General features: G+C 27.5%; 2 protein-coding genes and 1 long non-coding RNA gene across 6 annotated transcripts in view; 1 reads left to right on the forward strand and 2 right to left on the reverse strand.

Moving 5' to 3' along the window:
• Positions 1–1,612: 1,612 nt before the first annotated feature.
• On the reverse strand, positions 1,613–8,056 carry LOC113003678 (odorant receptor 43a). 2 transcript variants are annotated; one of them, XM_039451857.1, is made up of 11 exons: positions 7,354–8,056; positions 6,954–7,223; positions 6,205–6,673; positions 4,655–4,753; positions 4,446–4,557; positions 3,660–3,815; positions 3,431–3,530; positions 3,142–3,269; positions 2,528–2,598; positions 2,314–2,378; positions 1,613–2,193 (listed from the first exon to the last, which is right to left on the reverse strand). In XM_039451857.1, the coding sequence occupies exons 1-7, from the start codon at positions 7,382–7,384 to the stop codon at positions 3,477–3,479; spliced, it is 1,191 nt and encodes a 396-aa protein (XP_039307791.1). In that variant the 5' UTR covers positions 7,385–8,056; the 3' UTR covers positions 1,613–2,193; positions 2,314–2,378; positions 2,528–2,598; positions 3,142–3,269; positions 3,431–3,476. The 2 variants fall into 2 exon arrangements, with proteins under 2 accessions (XP_039307791.1, XP_039307789.1); XM_039451855.1 differs by having other exon boundaries at positions 3,142–3,530.
• Positions 6,535–16,537, forward strand: part of LOC120358255 — an 84,364-nt gene continuing 74,361 nt past the window's right edge. Inside the window, exons 1-2 of the long non-coding RNA XR_005575227.1 lie at positions 6,535–6,675; positions 7,005–7,063. This is a non-coding gene — a long non-coding RNA (uncharacterized LOC120358255). The remainder of the gene's footprint in view (positions 6,676–7,004; positions 7,064–16,537) is intronic.
• Positions 10,754–16,428, reverse strand: LOC105193977 (odorant receptor 43a-like). 3 transcript variants are annotated; one of them, XM_039451860.1, is made up of 9 exons: positions 15,970–16,428; positions 15,571–15,840; positions 14,822–15,290; positions 13,270–13,368; positions 13,061–13,172; positions 12,219–12,374; positions 11,960–12,090; positions 10,947–11,829; positions 10,754–10,875 (listed from the first exon to the last, which is right to left on the reverse strand). In XM_039451860.1, the coding sequence occupies exons 1-7, from the start codon at positions 15,998–16,000 to the stop codon at positions 12,037–12,039; spliced, it is 1,191 nt and encodes a 396-aa protein (XP_039307794.1). In that variant the 5' UTR covers positions 16,001–16,428; the 3' UTR covers positions 10,754–10,875; positions 10,947–11,829; positions 11,960–12,036. The 3 variants fall into 3 exon arrangements, with proteins under 3 accessions (XP_039307794.1, XP_039307795.1, XP_039307796.1); XM_039451861.1 differs by lacking the exon at positions 10,754–10,875 and having other exon boundaries at positions 10,935–11,829; positions 15,970–16,205; positions 16,273–16,428; XM_039451862.1 differs by lacking the exon at positions 10,754–10,875 and having other exon boundaries at positions 10,935–11,815.

Here is a 16,537-nt window from a genome sequence, read left to right on the forward strand (position 1 = left end):
ACACTGCATAAAGGATCAAAAGGATTATAGAAATGATATGGCTCATCACAAAAATAAATTTAAAAAGTAGTTTTTTCAAAAATATTTGTACCTTAAATTTATATATTAGTTAGAATAAATATAAAATATTATAAAATATGTGCAAGCTTATATACGTACACAAAATTTTCGCCTATAGAATGCAGTACTGAGAACCTGTAATACATGCAATGCAAACTCAACATTAGATGCAACAAAATTGTCACAACTTGACAGCTTTGGACGCCATGTTCATCTAAAATAAAAATAGTCTGAAATAAATAAGTTTCTCTCTCTCTCTCTTTCTCTTTCTCTTTCTCTCTCTCTTTCTCTCTCTTTCTCTGCTTAAAGTCCATACCGCAGACATATATTAATACATATACTCTGGAATGGAATTTCCGAATCTGTAAAAATAATACATGCGGAAATTTATCACAAAATTGTTGCGTTTAATCGGTAAAACAAGAGAGACTTCACAATTCCTTTAATCTTGAGTCTTTACATTGATACGTAAACACAAAGACATTAAAATCTATCAATGTATTTCTATAGGGACAATAAAAATATTATCACATTACCGAATACTTAATATAGTTTATAATGAATGTAGTAATAAACAAAATGTAGTAATAAACAAAAAAAGTTTTATTTTTATTGTAATAATTGTTAATACAATTGTTAATACAATATACCATCTACTTGTAATTATTTAATTGAATATACATTTACTTTTCCAAAGTACATAAATATTAATACATTATTAAAATTTTTAAGTACGTTTTGCTAGTAAAAACGTTATATATCCGCACGATTTTTTTAATACCTAAAAATTACATTCTTACTTACAAATATTACAAACCATAAAAAAGAACTTTTCAAAACTGATGGAGAGAACTTCCATTCTTTGCAAAGAATCAACAATAAAAGATAAAAATTTTAAATATTCTTACGCTGCAAAAAGTAACCATTGTCAATGGAATAATTTTTCCTGTAGTAATGCAACAAGGATGGCGTGCTCGAATTATTAATAAAATAAGATTTCTTGCATTTTTTTATTCTAATTGGTACCATTCAAGATTGTATATTGCATAGTATACTGCGTTGCACTTAAGGAATACATATACAAAAATATATTAACGGACATATTATTTAAGTTTAAACATCTCATTTTCGAAGTTGTTAAATAACGTAATAATGATGCAGGGCTAACAAGAATATAGGCGCGGATAAAAGAGTGCAGGTTATTTAAAATTAAAAATTTTTTTATAATTAATCCATCTAAATATTTTTAAACTAAAATAACTTGCGCTTCTCTAATCGCTCTTATACTCTCGTATTAGATCTGCATGTTGAATTGTTACATATTATTTCATTGAAAATTTATTATTTGCGCGAATACAAATTTTTATTAATATTAATTGTAAGTCCATCACAAAATATATAGAAATGTATGACATAATTAATTTTCAATAATTTCTTTTTAAATTAAAAACGAATACAAATTCAAGGTTCTTATGAATAATAATTCAAATAAAACAAGACGAGCTAAAGAGCCGTCCTGGGTGTTGTGCGCTAAAAACAAACAAATGCCAAATAAATGTAAACGTTTCAACTTTTAATCAACAGTCTTTCTCAGTACAAGAACTTAAATTCAAATGTAAAAATGCGACATTTGCTTACAAAAATCGTGATAAACGTTTCTGACAATTTTCATTCGCTTTCGTTTCTTACTTGTGTTGTGACATTCTTAGTTACCTCTTGCAAGATGTTGTTTTCGGAACTCATAGATCATGTTCCGAAAACGATATCTATTCACGGTCCTCGAGATTATCATTTAGACTACGGCGTTTCCGACATATCACGATTGGACTGGATCGATTTTCAATTGCAAACAAGAATTTGAAAGCTGAAAATTATACAAAAATTATGAAAAAAGAAAAAAGAAAAATTTAATTTTAATTGTTATTAAACTTTTATTTTTATATTTATCTTTTATTTTTTCCATTAATTATAATGTTTTGTTTTTTTAATATGCCACCAATTGGACGAAGCCACTGCCAAGTGGCTTTATCCACACAGTTGAGAACCATCCAGTTGATCCCTGTATGTGGAGCCCAGGAACTTAAGCTATACAGACGATTTCCTCCTAATCCACGATTTTCTGGTGTATAGCCTCTTGAATGCAAAATGGATTATAATATACATTTGTACAACAAATTTATAGTAATTGATTTATTAGACATATAGATCATATATAACAAGTTGAAAAAATATGATATAGGATTAGTATGTTACCTTTGTAACCTGAAGGTTCTATAATATCCATGTTTAAAACTGTTATGAACAGTATCTCGCTTTTTCTGTCATAATGTGAAGCAATATTCACCATTCATCGAAAATTTGACGGGTATATTGAACGCGTCATTAAATATTGAAAATTTGAAAGACAAGAGATGAAAAATATTTTATTTTAGTACATCATAAGTTTGACGAACAAGTTTTTTCATACCTGCTATAGATCTATTTTATCCGCGTAGTCTTCGGAGTCGTGAATAATGTTATAGCAATTTTAGTGAAATTCTGCACATCAAGAAGAATTCAAAAACGTTATAGTGAAAAAAGGAGTTAATATTTTTTTGTACGTTATTTTAAAAGTCTCATTAGAAGTTATAACATCGTTGTGACATATAAGTGAATGTAATATTATATTATACAATAAAAGAAAGTGGTATTATAGCAATTAATTTAAATTTGGTACAATAACATTCTTAAAATCAATATTTTAAGTCAAACTTGTGATTATATTTATTAATTTCTTTAATAGTTTAATAGATCCTAAATTCAAAATTTTGTTTTAAAATTATGTATTAGTTAGAAGAAAGATAAACATTGTGTAACATGTACAAACATATATACGTACACAATCTTTTTAATAAAATATAGTACTAAAAATCTGTAATACATTTAATGCAAACTTTACATTAGCAGTAAAATTATCATGACTCGACAGGTTTGGACACCATATTTATCTAATATAAAATAGGTTTTAATTAAGCAACATGTATTAATGCCTATATTTTAATTCAGAAATAAAGTTTCCAAATGTGTAAAAGTAATACGTACGAGAAGTTGTCACAAAATTGATTTGTTTAATCGGTAAAAGAAGAAAGATTTCAGGATCTCTTTAAGCCTCAGTTTCGTCGTCTGCTTGACACGTAAACACAAACACATCAAATTCTATCAAAGCAGTTCTATTAGAGACAATAAAAATGTCGTTACATTATAAATTACATAATATAGTTTATAATAAATAGCAAATGTAATAATAAGCAAAACAAATTTCTATTGCAATAATTGTCAATACAATATACTATCATCTATTTGTAATTAGTAATTATTTAGTTGAATATACATTTATTTCGTTGTGATACGTAAATATTAATATATTGTCTTAATCTTTAACCACGTTTCGCTAATAAAAATGTTATATATCCACATGATGTTTTTAATACCTAAAAATAATTACATTTTTATTTACAGACAATACGAACCAATAAAAAAAGAACTTTTCTTAAAATTGATAGATATTTCTATTCTTATCAAAGAATAAAAATTAAAACATAAATTTTAAATATTCTTACGCTGGAAAAAGTAGCCATTGTTAATGGAATAATCTTTCCTGCAGTAATGCAAACAGGATGGCGCGCTCGAATCATTAATAAAATAAGATTTCTCGCTTTTCTTGATTCCAATTTGTACCATTCAAGATTGCACATTGCACGATATACTGCATTACACTTAAAGAATACATATACAAAAATATATTAACTGACATATTATTTAAATTTAAAAATCTCATTTTCTTCGATATCAAATGATGCAACATGTTGCAGGAAGTGTAGGCGCGGTTTTAGGAGCGCACGTTGTTTTAGATCAAAAACCTTCGTATAATTAAACAAAAAAAACTAAAATAACTTGCGCCCTATAATTGCACTTATATTCTTATTAACTCTGCATGATGATGTATGCTTATATGTCATTTTATCAAAAATTATTTTCAAAAGTTAATTCATAAAGATCTAATAATGTTAGTTTACATTTAGTCAGTCAAAAAATTATAATTGGCTCTTATTTGCGTAAATTCGGATTTTTATTAATGTTAATTATAAGTCCTTCATAAAATAAGCGCGTGTGTATGTGCGCGTGTGCGTGTGCGTGTGTGTATGACATATCAAGTTTTTAATTGCTTTTTTTTTAGAATTATTTCAATATTTAACAAACTGACATCACGATTTTATCAGAATTATGTGGACTTTATATTAGTCTTTAAAATATATTAATGAATGTAAATTATTTACTATAAAATAAAATAGATTTTAATTTGTAATTGTGCACATAATAGTTATAATTTAGTTGGTATTATTTACTTGTTCCGTTAAAAGTTCTCCTGCACCACAGTACAAAAAAGTATTCATTAATAAGATTATAAGCATAATAATCGAAAAACAAATTTTTGCCGTAGTGCCTTCATCCAATTCTCTGCGAATTAGAAAATAAACGTATAAGTTATAAAAAAAATCAAAAAGTTATGAATGTGCAATAAAATATTTTTTGGCAATGATTCATTAAATCTTACAATATTAAACAGAACCCGCTTAGGCAAAATACTATAACGAAGTGAAGTACCACAATTAACATTATCAAAGTGTATGTATTTTCGATATTATCGGCAAATCTGTAAAAATAAAAATTATTTAAGAAGATTATTACTTAAAAATAAAACGTTACATGCGGTACCCTGATAGAAATTTTATTTTTTAGACAGTTTCTGAATATTATTTTTGTTTAGTGTAATTGAGAAATAAAACTACATAGAATGATAATTAAGATGTAACGCTTTGATCGCAGAGCACGAAAATGCCTAAAATTTAAAGAAAAATAAGAACAATAATGAACAATTCAATTGATTAGAAAGTATACCTAAAGGTTGATCTATTAGTATTAAATAATAACGGGGAAGTGGAAAACGTATTTTTGCCATGTAAACTGCTTCAAGCTACGGTCCAAGCTATGGCAAATACATTAAAAATTAGAAAATTTATCTACTGCATTTACAAAGTAGATTAAATTAAGGTTAAGATTAGATCTAAGAGATCTATGTCTGTCTGTAAATTTAACGGCTGTTTTTGTTTTTGGATATAGATCATTTCAGATACAAGTCTTTCGTTTAAAACTTTTTCTGTCTAAACTTTCAACTTTATTCCAGTCCATTTCATGTGATAAGTTGATTCTGTTATTAGTGATGACGGAATGCTGTGTTGAGTTTCTGTTAATGTTTTCTACGTTCCATGATTCTAGTGTTCAAAATGCCTGTCTGTTCCACATATGAGGTCTTGCACTCTTTGCAATTTATTTCAATAAATTACGATAACTTTACTTAATATTTTACATACAGAATAACTAGAGAAATTGGACCACATTTATACTTTATTCTGATATATTTTGGCACAAAATAAGAGACATCTTATAAACTATTAATTTTTTTGATAATTTTATATTAATACTACTATGCACAAAATGATGAGATGAAATAACTGATGTGAAGGTAACACAGAATTACCTTCAAAAAATGCGACTAAAAGGCTTATGTCATTCACAGCGATTTTTGGTGCCGAATAATAATTTTTAATTTTACGTTTTTACAATTTTTATAATTACCAATAATAATATGACTATTATACTCCGTAATAATATGACTATTCCGATTTTATGACTGTGTGTCAAGTCCGATGAATATGCGGCGCGCAGCTTCAGTTGAAAATTATAAAAATTTGAAAAATAAAAAATTATTATTTGACACTAAAAATCGATGTGATTACTTGAGCCTTCCAGCCTCATGTTTAATATTTTCGTTAATCTGATGTAACATATTATTGCTTTTAAATACATTGTACTTGTAGTATACATTTTTTTAACAAATCAACATTATGCTTCCTTTAAAAAAATAGTAATAGAAAATGTAGTATTATGTGACATATCATTTGACTGTATGTGTATCAAAACTTAGTATTTGTATCAAACTATAAATAAAACTTTAACATTTAAATTTAAAGCACGTGTGAAAAAAATTTTATGATAAAATTTTTTTTGTTATTATGTTACTATTTTTGTATTAAAAGTGTATACCTGATCATACGTAAGTGAGATGTTACAATATTATTTAAAATTTCGTTGTAGTTCTTACATGACGTCACATTAACTAATCGACGTCTAAAGTTTTTTAACTGGCCACAAATGTGAAGAACTAATAGCAATAAAAAACAATCTACCGACATAAATGCAAGAGCTCCAATCACGATTGATATAGTATGAATACAGAACGTCAATTCATACTGCGGACTCTTGTCTGTATCATATATGTCGTATGTCACGAACAGTAACGTTTTGTGCTGATCCGTACGATTTGTTGTTGACACCATTTGCATGCCAAAAAAAGCTGGAACTACTACTCCAAGTATTGCTATTAGCATGATAAAGTATCCAATGACCATGATTACTCGAGCAGTTTGTGCTTGTTTTATCATTACGGTTCTCTCTGTATTCGATTTGAATGTCATCCAATCTTCCGCCATTACATTTATAATCGACAGAAGAACTGTAAGTATAAATAAAGCTATTCTTTTTATATTCTAAAATTTTTTATCATTTATTATTAGCAACTGTGTAATATATGTAAATTATTGTACTTACTGACTTGTTATTTAAATGTTTATAGAACTCTCGAATTAAAACAAAAATTATATATGTATTTTATAATTAATTCCAATAAGTATTAAGCTAATTCATTGAAGTAAGAAAGTGTAATGTCACAAAATTTCTTGACGTGCGTTACTATACTATATAAAACATTTTGCTTTAAATAATTTTAGACATACCTGTTCGTTTCCACAGCATAATAATGTATTTTATTATTGATATTGTTATAGATAATGCAATACGTAAATTATTTACTACCAGTACCAAGTTGCCCCACACTTGTATAACCGTAAGTATCATTGGAATAATAATAACAAATACTATTAAACTTAAAAAAATGCCTACGCGAAGTTTTAACCATAAATTACTTGTATCAAATTTGTCATTTTTGGGCCATAAACCCATTATTTCAAAGCCTAAGCGATGTATTTCAACGGCCCACACGAAATCTAAAATTTTAATTTTTTATACAAAACAGACGATAATATTTATTTATGCAACAAATTTATATTAATTAATGTATTAGGCATGTAGATTGTGTATAACGAGATGAAAAAAATTTAATACAGTGTCTGTTACCTTTGTAACCTGAAGGTTCTATAATGTGCATGTTCAAAACTATTACTGTGGCCAGTTATCTCACTCTTCCTATTATAATGTGAAGCAATATTCACCCTCTTTCGGAAACTCGACCTGTATGTTGAACGCGCCATTAAATATTAAAAACGCTATCTCCAATTGATTACTGCTGTTGGTATCCCAGATAAAAACTTTGCAAGCATATAACTTCATGAAAACCGTATAGTATATCTGGTCTAAAATACAAGAGATGAAAAATATTTTATTGCAGTACATCATAAGTTTGATGAATTTGTTTTTTTGTACCTTCTATAGTTCTATTATGTCCGCGTATTCTTCGAGTGGTGAATAATGGTATAGCATTTTAATGAAATTCTACATATCAAGCAAAGAATTGAGAAATGTTATAATCAAAAGAGAAGATAATGTGACTCGTTTGTATGTAATTTTAAAAGTCTCATTTAGAGTTATAACATCGTTGTCGCACATAAGTGAATGTAATATTATACAATATTATACAATAGAAGACTGTGATATTATAACTATTAATTTAAATTTGGTGCAATAACTTTCTTGTAATTAATATTTTAAATTAAACTTGTGATTATATTCATTAATCTGTTATTTAGTAATTTAATAGGTCTAAACTCAAATTTGACGTATATTTATCATATTACAATGAACATTATTTATGAAATTGCGTAGCGACACTGCGTAAAAGATCAAGAAGGAATAAGAATGATAGGGCTCATTAGAATAAATTTAAAGAAAATGTTTTTTTAAAAAATACATTGTGTTGCCTAAAATTATGTATTTGTTAGAAAAAAAGAGAAAATGTTGCATAATATGAGCAAATAATATGTACGTACATAAGTTTTTTGCATATAAAATGCATCCTGAAAGTCTTTAATACATTTAATACAAACTTTACATTAGTGGTAAAGTTGTCATGACTTAAAAGCTTTGGCCGCCATATTCATCTAACATAAAATGGCTTAATTAAATAACATGTATTATTGCATATATTTTAAGTCAGAAATAGAATTTCCAAATGTGTAAAAATAATACATACGAGAAGTTGTCACAAAATTAGTCCGTTTAATCGACAAAACAAGAAAGATTTCAGAATCCGTTTAGGTCTCAGTTTTGTCTTCTGCTCACAGATATCTATACTAATGTGCTAATGGCAGGTTAGCGATCTAGTATTGCTATTGTATTGATACTCAATTTCTTGAAGTTTTTATTATTACTTTTCTGATATATTGGTTCTCATTCAGCGCTTACTTCGTGAACGGCTGTTATCGTGGAGGTCACATATTTTGTCTATGTGTATTGAGGGGTTAATAGTGTAATATTAAATTTGTAATTGGTATAAGAAATTATATAATATTAAAAGCTCAGCATGCTCCTGTTTTGTCTAATCTTTACGAAAAATTTTGTAATAGAAGAAAAACAAACGCTTGCCAAGAATTGTGTTTTACAACATAAATTCAAATTTTGTTTATCAAGCAAAGATAACAAAACGAATATTGTATGTGTGTATAAGGTAGTTATTGTAAAAAACACATTTGTAAGTCACACACAAGTTATTTTTGTCCAAATTGTATCAACTTATAAAAAATGTTTTTCTTTATTTTTTGATGGATATATTATTTATTTATTTTTTGTTATTTATGTTTGAATTTTAATTAATAAAAGTTTTAACAGTCTGTTTTGCTTTTATATCTTCGTAAATATATAAAATAATGAGTCTTGGATCATATTGACCCAAACAATTTTTGATAGAAAAGTTCCCTCATCGGGAACTACCTGGAACTCTAAACAGACCTATCAGAACTCTTAAAAAATTTTTTGCACTCGGAAAATATAAAATATAAAATACACATCTGCGATCGTCCGTAACATTTTCGTTTTCAATCCTACAGATTTTTGTCATTAGGATTTTTAATAGAACTCATCGAGGACTACTCAGAACTCTCAACAGAACTATCAGAACTCTTAAAAAAATTTTTCCGTACTTCAAAAATACAAGGTCGACATCGTGAAAAAATTTTTTAAGAGTTCTGAGAGTTTTGTTGAAAGTTCTGAATAGGCGTTGCAGAGTTCTATCAAAAATCTTAATGAGAAAATTATGTAAAACTGATAGTTGAAGTTTCTATCATTTTTTTGATACCACTTTCGAGAATTCAATTGCGATTTTTTTTACTTTTTTGAGCAGATCTGTTTCTAAAATGTATGGAGAACTCTAGAACTCATCGAAAGGAATCGTATGCGCTATTCAGAATTATTCGGACTTAAAATGCATTTTTTAATTTTTTTTTATTTTTTTTTTCTTTTAATCGAAAAAGTTTTTTTTATATGGAGAACTTTAGTACTCTTTAAAAAGCATCAAATTAATTATTCAGAACTATGCGGTGCTACTTTTGGGTGTGAAGCACCCCCATTTTTCAAAATTCATTTTTTTTTTTTGTTATAATAGCAGAACTATTTGTAAAAACTATCAAGAACTCTTCCTTTTGTTATAAATAATCCAGAACTCTGAACGAAACTATGATTGTGTACCATAGGGGTGCCAACTTCACACACCCCATTCTTAATTAATTACAATAAACAATTTAAGATGATTGGTCGGATTCAAAGGTATGAACCAATCATCTCCAAATGCTACATAGGCTATGTTTTGATATTGACTGCCAATACTGAAAATGTATAGTATATGTGAGGTGAACTATAAAATTTCAGTACTGCCAGTAACAACGAAACACAGCCTTAGCCGTTCAATGAGCGGTAAAGCATCTGGGGGCCTATTCTTGTGTAAACTTTCAAATAACTTTTGTATATAAAAGTAGCATAATAGCCAATGGAATTAGATGGTCTTCTCTCATTGGCTATTTTGCCATTTTCTCCAGGAGAGTACTACTGTACTGTACATACACGCAACTCAAACATGCGATCGTCTAAAGTCTAAACGCAGTCTGTGATTGGTTAGCTTTAAACTTATATCTAGTGATATATGCAAAAGAGATCACTCTTACGCGCTGATGACAAGCTTAAGGCATACAAAGAAAGAAATCCTATATTTTAAAAACTATTATTTAAAATAAAGATTTACAAATAATTATTTTACTTCATTTCTCAAGAACTTCTTGCTATAATATTTTGATTACATTGGCTATTTATAGAAAATAATCAATATATACAAAAAATAACATTTTATTTTAATGTACTTTGCTATAAAATACTTGCTTCTGACGTTAATTTTTCATTTTTTATTTGTATGCAATAAGGCTTGTATCGATCTGTAGGCAGTATTACTTGTGTGTATTTTGTCTTGTAAGCAATTGGGATGTTGGCAATCGACGCTGTAGGCAATCGATTTGTAGGCAATTAGGATCCTTCGGACCTGTATGTTGAACGCACCATTCGATATTGAAAACGCTATCCCCAATTGATTACTGCTGTTGGTATCCCAGGAAAAAACTTTGCAAGCATATAACTTCATGGAAACCATACATATCTGGTCTAAAATACAAAAAATAAAAAATATTATATTGCAATACATCATAAGTTTGACGAATAAGTTTTTTTTGTACCTTCTGTAGTTCTATTATGTCCGCGTATTCTTCGAGTGGTGAATAATGTTATAACATTTTAATAAAATTCTGCATATCAAGCAGAAGAATTCAGAAATGTTATAGTCAATAGAGGATTTTTTTGTAAGTAATTTTAAAGTAATTTTAAAAGTCTCATTTAAAGTTATGACATTGTTATGACACATAAGTGAATGTAATATTATACAATAGAAGACTGTGATATTATAGCTTTAATTTAAATTTGATACAATAACTTTTTTAAAATCAATATTTTAAGTGAAACTTGTGATTATATTCATAATTTGTTCTTTAATAATTTAATAGATCTTAAATTCAAAGTTGACATATATTTAGTATATTACAATGAATATTATTTGCGAAAATATGTATCGACACTCCATAAAGGATCAAGAGGAATAGGAATGATATGGCTCATCACATGAATAAACTAAAAAAAATGGCTTTTTAAAACGTACATTGTTTTGTTTTAAAATTATGTATTAGTTAGAAGAAAGATAAATATTGTGTAATATGTGCAAACATATGTACATACGTACACAAGCTTTTTAATAAAATGCAGTACTGAAAGTCTGTAATACATTTAATACAAACATTACATTAGTAAAATTATTATGATTTGACAGCTTTGGACACCATATTTATCTAATATAAAATAGGTTTTAATTAAGCAACATGCATTATTGCATATATTTTAATTCAGAAATAAAGTTTCCAAATGTGCAAAAGTAATACGTACGAGAAGTTGTCACAAAATTGATTTGTTTAATCGGTAAAAGAAGAAAGATTTCAGAATCTTTTTAAGCCTCAGTTTCGTCGTCTGCTTGACACGTAAGCACAAACATCAAATTCTATCAAAGCATTTCTATTAGAGGCAATAAAAATGTCGTTACATTACAAATTACATAATATAGTTTATAATAAATAGCAAATGTAATAATAAGCAAAACAAATTTCTATTGCAATAATTGTCAATACAATATACTACCACCTACTTGTAATTAGTAATTATTCAGTTGAATATACATTTATTTCTTTGTGATACGTAAATATTAATATATTGTCTTAATCTTTAATCACGTTTCGCCAATAAAAATGTTATATATCCACATGATGTTTTTAATACCTAAAAATAATTACATTTTTATTTACAGACAATACGAACCAATAAAAAAAAACTTTTCTCAAAATTGATAAATATTTCTATTCTTATCAAAGAATAAAAATTAAAACATAAATTTTAAATATTCTTACGCTGGAAAAAGTAGCCATTGTTAATGGAATAATCTTTCCTGCAGTAATGCAAACAGGATGGCGTGCTCGAATCATTAATAAAATAAGATTTCTCGCTTTTCTTGATTCCAATTTGTACCATTCAAGATTGCACATTGCACGATATACTGCATTACACTTAAGAATACGTATACAAAAATATATTAACTGACATATTATTTAAATTCACAAATCTCATTTTCGGCAATATCAAATGATGCAACATGATGTAGGAAGTGTAGGCGCGGTTTTAGGAGCGCACGTTCTTTTAGATCAAAAGCCTTCGTATAATTAAACAAAATAAACTAAAATAATTTGCGCCCTATAGTTGCATTTATATTCTCATTTACTTTGCATGATAATTTATGCTTATATGTCATTTTATCAAAAATTATTTTCAAAAGTTAATTCATAAAGATCTAATAATGTTAGTTTACATTTAGTGAGTCAAAAAATTATAATTGGCTCTTATTTGCGTAAATTCGGATTTTTGTTAATGTTAATTGTAAGTCCTTCATAAAATACACACATACACACACACACACACACACACACATGCGTGCGTGCGTGCGTGCGTGCGTGCGTGCGTGCGTGTGTGTGTGCGCGCGTGTGCGTGTGTGTATGACATATCAAGTTTTTAATTGCTTTTTTTTTTAATTATTTCAATATTTAACAAACTGACATCACGACTTTATCAGAATTATGTGGACTTTATATTAGTCTTTAAAGTATATTAATGAATGTAAATTATTTACTATAAAATAAAATAGATTTTAATTTGTAATTGTGCACATTATAGTTATAATTTAGTTGGTATTATTTACTTGTTCCGTTAAAAGTTCTCCTGCACCACAGTACAAAAAAGTATTCATTAATAAGACTATAAGCATAATAATCGAAAAACAAATTTTTGCCGTAGTGCCTTCATCCATTTCTCTGCGAATTAGAAAATAAACGTATAAGTTATAAAAAAAATCAAAAAGTTATGAATGTGCAATAAAATATTTTTTGACAATGATTCATTAAATCTTACAATATTAAACAGAACCCGCTTAGGCAAAATACTATAACGAAGTGAAGTACCACAATTAACATTATCAAAGTGTACGTATTTTCGATATTATCGGCAAATCTGTAAAAATAAAAATTATTTAAGAAGATTATTACTTAAAAATAAAGCCTTACATGCGGTACCCTGATAGAAATCTTATACTTTAGACAGTTTCTGAATATTATTTTTGTTTAGTGTAATTGAGAAATAAAACCACATAGAATGATAATTAAGATGTAACGCTTTGATCGCAGGGCACGAAAATGCCCAAAATTTAAAGAAAAATAAGAAAAATAATGAACAATTCAATTAATTAAAAAGTATATCTAAAGGTTAATCTATTAGAATTAAATAATAACGGGGAAGTGGAAAACGTATTTTGACCATGTAAACTGCTTCAAGCTACGGTCCAAGCTATGGCAAATACATTAAAAATTAGAAAATTTATCTACTGCATTTACAAAGTAGATTAAATTAAGATTAAGATTAGATCTAAGAGATCTGTGTCTGTCTGTAAATTTAACTGGTTTTGTGTTTGGATATAAATCATTTCAGATACAAGTCTTTTGTTTAAAACTTTTTCTCGGTCTTTCTCTAAACTTTCAATTTTATTCCAGTCCATTTCATGTGATAAGTTGATTCTGTGATTAGTGATGACGGAATGCTGAGTTGAGTTTCTGTTAATATTTTCTACGTTCCATGATACTAGTGTTTAAAATGCCTGTTTGTTTTACATATGAGGTTTCGCAATCTTTGCAATTTATTTCAATAAATTATGATAACTTTACTTAATATTTTACATACAGAATAACTAGAGAAATTGGACCACGTTTATACTTTATTCTGATATATTTTGGCACAAAATAAGAGACATCTTATAAACTATTAATTTTTTTGATAATTTTATATTAATACTACTATGCACAAAATGATGAGATGAAATAACTGATGTGAAAGTAACACAGAATTACCTTCAAAAAATGCGATTAAAAGGCTTATGTCATTCACAGCGATTTTTGGTGCCGAATAATAATTTTTAATTTTACGTTTTTACAATTTTTGTAATTACCAATAATAATATGACTATTATACTTCGTAATAATATGACTATTCCGACTTTATGACTCCCTCTTAAGTTCGATGAATACGCGGTGCGCAGCTTCAGTTGAAAATTATAAAAACTGGAAAAATTAAAAATTATTTTTTGACACCAAAAATCGATGTGATTACATAAGCTTTCCAGCCTTATGTTTAATATTTTCGTTAATCTGATATAACGTATTATTGCTTTTAAAAACATTGTACTTGTATACATTTTTTTAACAAATCAACACTATGCTTTCTTTTAAAAAATAGAAATAGAAAATGTAGTATTATGTGACATATTATTTGACTGTATGTGTATTAAAACTCAGTATTTGTGTCAAACTATAAATAAAACTTTAACATTTAAATTTAAAGTACGTGTGAAAAAAATTTAATTATAAAGTTCTTTTTGTTATTATGTTACTATTGTTGTATTAAAAGTATATACCTGATCATACGTAAATGAGATGTTACAATATTATTTAAAATTTCGTTGTAGTTCTTGCATGACGTCATATTAACTAATCGACGTCTAAAGTTTTTTAACTGGCCACAAATGTGAAGAACTAATAGCAATAAAAAACAATCTACGGACATAAATGCAAGAGCTCCAATCACGAATGATATAGTATGAATACAGAACGTCAATTCATACTGCGGACTCTTATCTGTATCATATAAGTCGTATGTCACGAACAGTAACGTTTTGTGCTGATCCGTACGATTTGTTGTTGACATCATTTGCATGCCAAAAAAAGCTGGAACTACTGCTCCAAGAATTCCTATTATCATGATAAAGTATCCAATGACCATGATTACTCGAGCAGTTTGTGCTTGTTTTATCATCACGGTTCTCTCTGTATTCGATTTGAATGCCATCCAATCTTCCGCCATTACATTTATAATCGACAGAAGCACTGTAAGTATAAATAAAGCTATTCTTCTTATATTCCAAAATTTTTACTCATTTATTATTAGTAACTGTGTAATATATGTAAATTATTGTACTAACTGACTTGTTATTTAAATGTTTATAGAACTCTCGAATTAAAACGAAAATTATATATGTATTTTATAATTAATTCCAATAAGTATTAAGCTAATTCATCGAAGTAAGGAAGTGTAATGTCACAAAATTTCTTGACGTGCGTTAGTATACTATATAAAACATTTTGCTTTAAATAATTTTAGACATACCTGTTCTTTTCCACAGTAGAATAATGTATTTTATTAATGACATTGTCAAAGAAAGTGCAATACGTAAATTGTCTACTACCAGTACCAAGTTGCCCCACACTTGTATAACCGTAAGTATCATTGGAATAATAATAACAAATACTATTAAACTTAAAAAAATGCCTACGCGAAGTTTTAACCATAAATTACTTGTATCAAATTTGTCATTTTTGGGCCATAAACCCATTATTTCAAAGCCTAAGCGATGTATTTCAACGGCCCACACAAAATCTAAAATTTTTATTTTTTATGCAAAACAGACAATAATATTTATTTATACAACAAATTTATATTAATTAATGTATTAGGCAGTAGATTGTGTATAACGAGATGAAAAAAATTTAATACAGTGTCTGTTACCTTTGTAACCTGAAGGTTCTATAATGTGCATGTTCAAAACTATTACTGTGGCCAGTTATCTCGCTCTTCCTATTATAATGTGAAGCAATATTCACCCTCTTTCGGAAACTCGACCTGTATGTTGAACGCGCCATTAAATATTAAAAACGCTATCTCCAATTGATTACTGCTGTTGGTATCCCAGAAAAAAACTTTGCAAGCATATAACTTCATGAAAACCGTATAGTATATCTGGTCTAAAATACAAGAGATGAAAAATATTTTATTGCAGTACATCATTTTGACGAATAAGTTTTTTTGTACCTTTTATAGTTCTATTATGTCCGCGTATTCTTCGAGTGGTGACTAATGTTATAACATTTTAATGAAATTCTACATATCAAGCAGAAGAATTCAGAAATATTATAGTTAATAGAGGATATAATGTGACTTTTTTTGTACGTAATTTTAAAAGTCTCATTTAAAGTTATGCCATCGTTATAACACATAAATGAATGTTATATTATACACTAGAAGACTGTGATATTATAGGTATTAATTTAAATTTGGTACAATAACTTTTTTAAAA

The sequence above is a fragment of the Solenopsis invicta genome, chromosome 7, assembly GCF_016802725.1.
Source record: "Solenopsis invicta isolate M01_SB chromosome 7, UNIL_Sinv_3.0, whole genome shotgun sequence".
Taxonomy (NCBI): Eukaryota; Metazoa; Arthropoda; class Insecta; order Hymenoptera; family Formicidae; genus Solenopsis; species Solenopsis invicta.

Coding starts and splice junctions, on each gene's coding strand:
- LOC113003678 (XM_039451857.1), bottom strand. CDS start 7,384: ATGCACATTATAGAACCTTCAGGTTACAAAG. Junction 7,224..7,353: donor AGAACCTTCAGGTTACAAAG/GTAACAGACACT, acceptor TTAAAATTTTAG/ATTTCGTGTGGGCCGTTGAA. Junction 4,558..4,654: donor AGCGGGTTCTGTTTAATATT/GTAAGATTTAAT, acceptor TCTAATTCGCAG/AGAATTGGATGAAGGCACTA.
- LOC105193977 (XM_039451860.1), bottom strand. CDS start 16,000: ATGCACATTATAGAACCTTCAGGTTACAAAG. Junction 15,841..15,969: donor AGAACCTTCAGGTTACAAAG/GTAACAGACACT, acceptor TAAAAATTTTAG/ATTTTGTGTGGGCCGTTGAA. Junction 15,291..15,570: donor TCTACTGTGGAAAAGAACAG/GTATGTCTAAAA, acceptor TTATACTTACAG/TGCTTCTGTCGATTATAAAT.